This window comes from Carlito syrichta, unplaced genomic scaffold, assembly GCF_000164805.1.
Source record: "Carlito syrichta isolate Samal-C Ts95f unplaced genomic scaffold, Tarsius_syrichta-2.0.1 Scaffold302326, whole genome shotgun sequence".
NCBI lineage: Eukaryota > Metazoa > Chordata > Mammalia > Primates > Tarsiidae > Carlito > Carlito syrichta.
In genome coordinates, this window is record NW_007246422.1 from 51,242 (window position 1) to 57,513 (window position 6,272).

At 50.7% G+C, this 6,272-nt stretch overlaps 1 protein-coding gene across 1 annotated transcript in view; it reads right to left on the reverse strand.

Moving 5' to 3' along the window:
• Window positions 1-6,035, reverse strand: part of VTCN1 (V-set domain containing T-cell activation inhibitor 1) — a 28,357-nt gene extending 22,322 nt beyond the window's left edge. The window contains exons 1-2 of the mRNA XM_021711500.1: window positions 5,905-6,035; window positions 4,978-5,172 (exon numbers count right to left, since the gene is read on the reverse strand). Coding sequence (XP_021567175.1) covers window positions 4,978-5,172; window positions 5,905-6,035 — 326 coding nt within the window. The remainder of the gene's footprint in view (window positions 1-4,977; window positions 5,173-5,904) is intronic.
• Between the last annotated feature and the right edge of the window lie 237 nt (window positions 6,036-6,272).

The window sequence follows — 6,272 nt, forward strand, 5'->3', positions numbered from 1 at the left end:
GCCCGCGGCTGCCCGCCCTGGTACACGCACCGTGGGGCTGGCGTCCTCATCCACCCTCTCCCAGGGCTGGCAGTTCACACGCTCCCCACGCCCATACCCAGGTGACTCAACAGGCAGGACAAAAGGAAGGCATGGGAGGCGAGGAATGATGCCATAGAGAGAAAAAGGAAGTGTGGGGCATTTCCCTTTCTGCCCTGAATAGGCTCATTGTGCCCGGTGCCCCTGGGTTCAGGGATGGGCCCACCAGCTAGAAACAACAGACTTACAAGAAACACGTTGAGTTAACAGCTCCCCTGAGGGCCAAGCGCTCACGTGGTGCAGCCTGGGGCAGCCAGGGGAGCACTGAATAACACAGCGCCTGCTAAATGGATCCCAAAGGAAGACCACATGGCTGCTCCCCTCTCTTTACGCACCTCAGGGCAGCCTCGGTTCTTACCCATCTGAGTGAGTGGGGACAACTAAACAAACTCACAGCAAGAGGCACCGTCTGCTCTCTTTGACGACTGAGCCAGACAGCTAATTTGCATTTGAGACCTGGGATTTTCACCGACTTCAGGGAACTGACTTCATCTCTCTGAGACTCAGTTTCTTTATCTGTAAAATGGGATTAAGAGTAATTCCTGGCCGCGAGCAGTGGCTCAAGCCTGTAATCCCAGTACTTTGGGAGGCCAAGGTGAGGGGATTGCCTGAGCCCATGTGTTAACAGTGGGCAACTTCGCAAGACCTCATCTCTACAATAAAAATCAAAAAATTAACCAGGTAGCGTGGTGTGCACCTCTAGTTCCGTCTACTTGGAAGGCTGAGGAGGAAGGATCGCCGGAGCCCAGCAGGTTGACTCAAGTAGGGCGGGGGTGGGCCCCCACCCAATATGGCTGGTGTCTTCATAAAAAGGAGAAATTAGCCAGGCTCTGTGGCTCAACCTGTCATCCTGCGCCTTTGGGAGGCTGAGGTGAGTGGATTGCCTGAGCCGGCGGGTTCGAGACCCGCCTGGGCAGGTGAGACCTCATCTCTACAATAAATCAAAAATCAGCCGGGTGTGGTAGCGAGTGCCTATAATTCCGGCTACTCGGAAGGCTGAGGCGGAAGGATCGCTGGAGCCCAGCAGGTAGAGGCTGCGGTGGCCGGGAGCGGCCACTGCACTCCAGTCTGGGTGACAGAATGAGACTCCAACTCAAAAAAAAAAAAAGGAGAAATTAGACACACACACACACACACACGCAGATCACCATGTAAAGATGAAAAAGGGACCTATAAGCTAGGGAGCACCAAAGATTGCCTGCAAACTACCAGCAACTAGGGGAGAGGGAGGGAACAATTCTCTCTCAACCCCCATAAGGGTGCAATCCTGAAGACACATGGATCGCCAACTTCCAGCCTCTGGAGCGGTGAGATAACACATTTCCATTGCTTAAGCCACCCACCCAGTGTGTAGCACTTTGTTACAGCAGCCCTAGGAAACGAATACAAAAGGGTCATTTTAGTATCAGATGAGACAATGAATGTGGCACAATTCATAAAGGACTGCTCACATATTCGTTTTTATTATAAATACATTTTACCTGTGAGCTATTTGCTGTAAGCTTCTTACTAAAAGCCACGACTTTTAAGGAGCGGGGCCCTGGATGGCAACGACACTGAACAGGGACCTGGACGCTGACCAAGAGGAGGGAAACAAAGCAGGTCGAGTGTTTCAGTCAGAGCGGCTCGGCCCTTGCACCTCTCGCGCCCAGCCCTCCATGTCTCCCTCGCTGTGCAAGCAGAGCCTGCCATCTGTCCCCAGCTCCCTGTCGACACAGGGATCACCTTGAGGTTTGTTCTGACCAAGTATTCCCTTAGGAGCCGGCTCAACTTCCAGAGCCTTGGAAAGAGAAGCAGGAACGATTAGAGCAGCCAAATTAAATAATTCCCGTCTGTTGCTTATTCATTTTTTCCAAAGAGATGAATAAAATTATTTCATGTAAGGCGTTCTTACATGAATTTCTGGCCTTACCTTTCCCAGCATCATTTTCAATAACTATGTTACGGGGAATTTTTCAGGCAAAATGAAGTCTTCTAATCACTGTGTTGGAAATCACGGCACACTTTTGTGAACCACTGCTTGCAAAAGGGCCCAGATGAAGACCGACACTCTGTGAGGCCCGGTTCATTTAGTAAACAGTGATGAAGTACTTACTGTGTGAAAGAAGAGGTGCTGGGTAATATGTCAGAAACACAGAGATGAGGTAAACAAAGTCCCTGTCCTCAAGGAGCTGACAGTTAAACTGAGGTAAAACACACACACACACACGCACACTCACACACACCTTTGTAATAATATGTGGTAGAATGTGACCAGGACTATAGTAAAGACAGGAATAAATTCTCACAGTAATCCTAGGGACGTAGGAAGTATTTAAACCTGGGGAAACAGAATCAAAGTGCCTTTCCATGAACAAATTTCAAAGAAAATGAAGAGAAAGGTGTTATTCAGAAACATATGCCCTCGTCTGGGCCACATAGCGAGAGCTCGTCTCTATAAAAAGTAAAAGAAAAAATCAGCCAGACATGGCAGCACGTGCCTACAGTCCCAGCTACTTAGGAGGCGGAGGCAGAAGGGTGGCTTGAGAGTCAAGAGGTCGAGGCTGCTATGAGCTGAGATCCTGCCACTGCCCTTCAGCCTGGGCGACAGAGTGAGGCCCCAGCTCAAAAAGAAAAAAATAATTTAAATAAAAATAGAACTGGAAGCCAGGCTGAGCTTTTCCCACGGAAGTTGTCGTTCTGTTCTATTTCGGCTCTCCTTGCCTTGCAAAACCTGCGTGTGAACCCGCGCAGCTGCCATGTTGTATGCCATCGTGCCCTACTTTCCAACCACACACGAACTAAACGGTGCTCTAGAAACACATATTGCAGTAGACAGACTGTACAACTGAGGTACTACACAACAAGAAATAAACTAGGAAAGAGACACTTGTCTCTGAAGGACAAGCTTTCATGGTATGTGAGGCCCATGGTGAGGGTGGGGCAGTGAAACAGTAGCTGGTGCTCTTGGGACCATGTTCTCTGGGCCAGTGCTCTGCGTTCAGTGTCTCATTCAATCCTACCAACCACTTACCCTATGAGGTCAGTACGGCTGTCATTACCTTTGTGTGTCTGTGCCAAGAGTCTTACTCTGTCGCCCAGGCTAGAGTGCAGTCGCACAGTCACAGGTACCGCAGCCTTGGCCTTCTGGGCTCAGCCTTCCAAGTAGCTGAATCTACAGGTGCGTGCGCCACCACATCCAGCTAATTTTTTGGTTTATTGTAGAGACGAGGTCTCGCCAAGTTGCCCAGGCTGGTCGCGAACCCCTGGGCTCAGGCGATCCTCTCATCTCTGCTTCCCAAAGTACTGGAATTACAAGCATGCACCACCGCTCCCGGCATCATTCCCTTTTTACATGTGGGGGAACTGAGGCTTAGGTTAAGTAACAGAGGAGTTTCTCACAGCTAGAAAGTGGGAAAATCAGCTTTCAAACCCAGGGAGTACAACTTACAAATGTCCGCTTTTAGCCACGTGCCATACGTCTAGAAAATGTCTCATATGGCAAGAAGCCACAGGCTGGGAGGCTCTTTCCAGGCTCACCCTGCATGTCACCTCTGACTCCTTTTCTGAAAACAAGGGCTTTCTGGATCTGCTACACAGTACATAGAGCCCTCAGACTGGAAAACATAAAATGCTCTTTGTTTCATACAAACACGAGTGGTGTCTATATTCTCAAGTTTCTGCCTCCTCGAATACCGACAGAACTGAGAGATACCACATTCCTGATAGACCAGTGGTTTAGCTCCAATTATATAACTTTTAAATGTTTAAAACTCTGAAAGCTAGACTGAGCTAGCAATCATATGATTAATCTGCATATATCAAGTAGAATATTTGAGTAAATCAAGTTGCGGCTAACATATCACTTTGTACATAAACTAACAAAGTGACTAGGTTTATAAAGAATGTGGAAATTGAAGACATTGATTTCAACCCGTCCAAAAAGTTTCTCTTGTTTTCCTCCCATAAAACAGGAAAAGAATTTATCTTAAAATGTGATGTGGAACAAAGCATTGGGCTTCAGGGTAACACTAGCCACTTTTTAGATATTGAGTAGTGTGGGTTTCAGATTTCTGAGATGTTTAGATGGTTGGATACGTGAGCTTTTTGTTTTTGTTTTCTCGAAGATTTCAAGGGTCAGAGCATGCATCCTGGTCTCTAGCCCTCTCCCCTGTGTTTTGTTTTACTGGTATAGTCAAGGCCAGCTTTGTTCTGGGAAACCAAGAGCAGCAGCATTGAGAATGGTGGCAACTTCTGGAAACACAGCATACACAGTTCCATGTAGATTGAAAAAATTCATCCCTCCCAGGAGGTATCATTTGTCCGAGAATCAGGCAGGGGAGTATCAGGTGGAAAATTCCAGAGTGTTAACATAGAGACATACCTTTCCTGAAACAATATTTGAGTTCACAGCAAAGCCAGTTTCACCCTTAAGCCTGTTCTATTTATAACTGTCCGCTTGATTGCCAGGAAGCTCACGTTAGCATTTCATCATCCTCGTGCGCACTGCTTTCCACGGGCACAGGCAGAGCGAGACAAAAGTCAATACAAGGTCGATGACGCGTCCTTTTCCTAATCAGACCTGAATTTCCCGTTCCTCCTTATTCACACTGGGGGCAAAAACATTTCCAGAAGAGTCCTTCGGCTGCATAACTGATCCCATTGTGTTTAGGCACAAACATACTTCATGTGTTTGTAGATGACCCTCCCATGAAGGGCCTGTCCTGTTAGAAAAGCCCGGTGTCCCCCCAGTGTGGTCCCCCGAGGCGGCCGAAATGAGTGTCTTCTGAACTGGAGGCTGGGGTTGGGGGGCGCTCACAGCCCCCCGGTGAGGCTGGCTGCTGATGAGCCTGGCTTCTCATGACGGGCTGATTCCTGGCTGCTCCCGTTCACCAAATCCACATTGCCTCCCTTCCCCACCTTCCCTCTCCCTCTTCTGCCCAGGAGTTGCTCAGAGGTAGCCAAAGCGTTGCTCTCCTCCTAACCCCCACACTCCTCCCCATCCCTGCCTGAGAGGCCCCAGCAGTCCTTTCCTGATGGGCATCATGGAAGCCGGGATGCTGGCGAGCAGCTGGCCGTTCCCCCACACCTGCCTCCAGACTCAACGTGACTGTCCTGAGGGCCCAAAGACACAAACTGGTTTTTCAAGTGTAAGTATCAGTTGTTGTTAAACTCTAAGTGTTGATTCTTATGGTTACCCCCCTCACATCCCCAAGTTTAAAGGGCTCCTGGTGGCTTACAAAGCTCAAACTGAGTCTGAATTTAGGACCATCCTTGAGTGCCCCAAGCTGTTTTTCTTTTTTCTATTTTTTTGAGTTGGAGTCTCACTCGGTCGCCCAGACCGGAGTGCAGGGGCCGCTCCCGGCCACCGCAGCCTCGACCTGCCGGGCACCGGGGATCCTTCCACCTCAGCCTTCCCAGTAGCCGGAATTACAGGCACGCGCTACCACGCCCGGCTCATTTTTGATTTATTGTAGAGATGAGGTCTCGGCTGCCCAGGTGGGTCTCGAACCCGCGGGCTCAGGCAGTCCACTCACCTCAGCCTCTCAAAGGCGCGGGATGACAGGCTGAGCCACCGAGCCCGGCTCAAGCTGTTTTTCTAACCTGGCCCCCTTCTGGTCTGTTCATCGTCCACTGCTGCCCTCTGCCTAGAACACCCTTCCGCCTCCCCGTGGGTGGTCAAAAGCTGCCCACACCAAGCCCAGCTCCGCTCTGGTCCATCTCAGTCGCCGTCCCTTGAAGGCCAGCCCAGAACGTGCTCTCCCCTCCCTTTCCCTAATGGGCTGAGGGAGTGGGCATAGAAGGCGAACCCCGAAGGCTGGACCTCTGAGGGGAGGACGGGGGCACCAGGGGCGGCCCTGGGGCTCAGGGCGGGAGCAGGGTGGGTAGGAGCGAGGTCCTGGAAGCTCTGAGCAGTTGGGCGGGACGTTTCGATTTATCTTGTCTTTCCCACCCGTCACCGTGGTCGCAGTCACCATGGTCTGGACCTCAGGCAGATGGATGGCCTGACAGGCCGCGTGACCTATAGTCTGGACTCCCTTTGCTGCACCCCAAAGCCACAGTGGCTGTTCTGGCTTTTGGTTCCCTTTCTGCCTTCAGGAGGCCCGGGCCTGTCACTGATGAGACCCAGAGGAGGACTTGGGCTGGGCGCCCCTCCAAAAGCCTAGCCTGGGGACCCATGTGCTGCGTATTCACTAATGAAGCCGGACACAAGA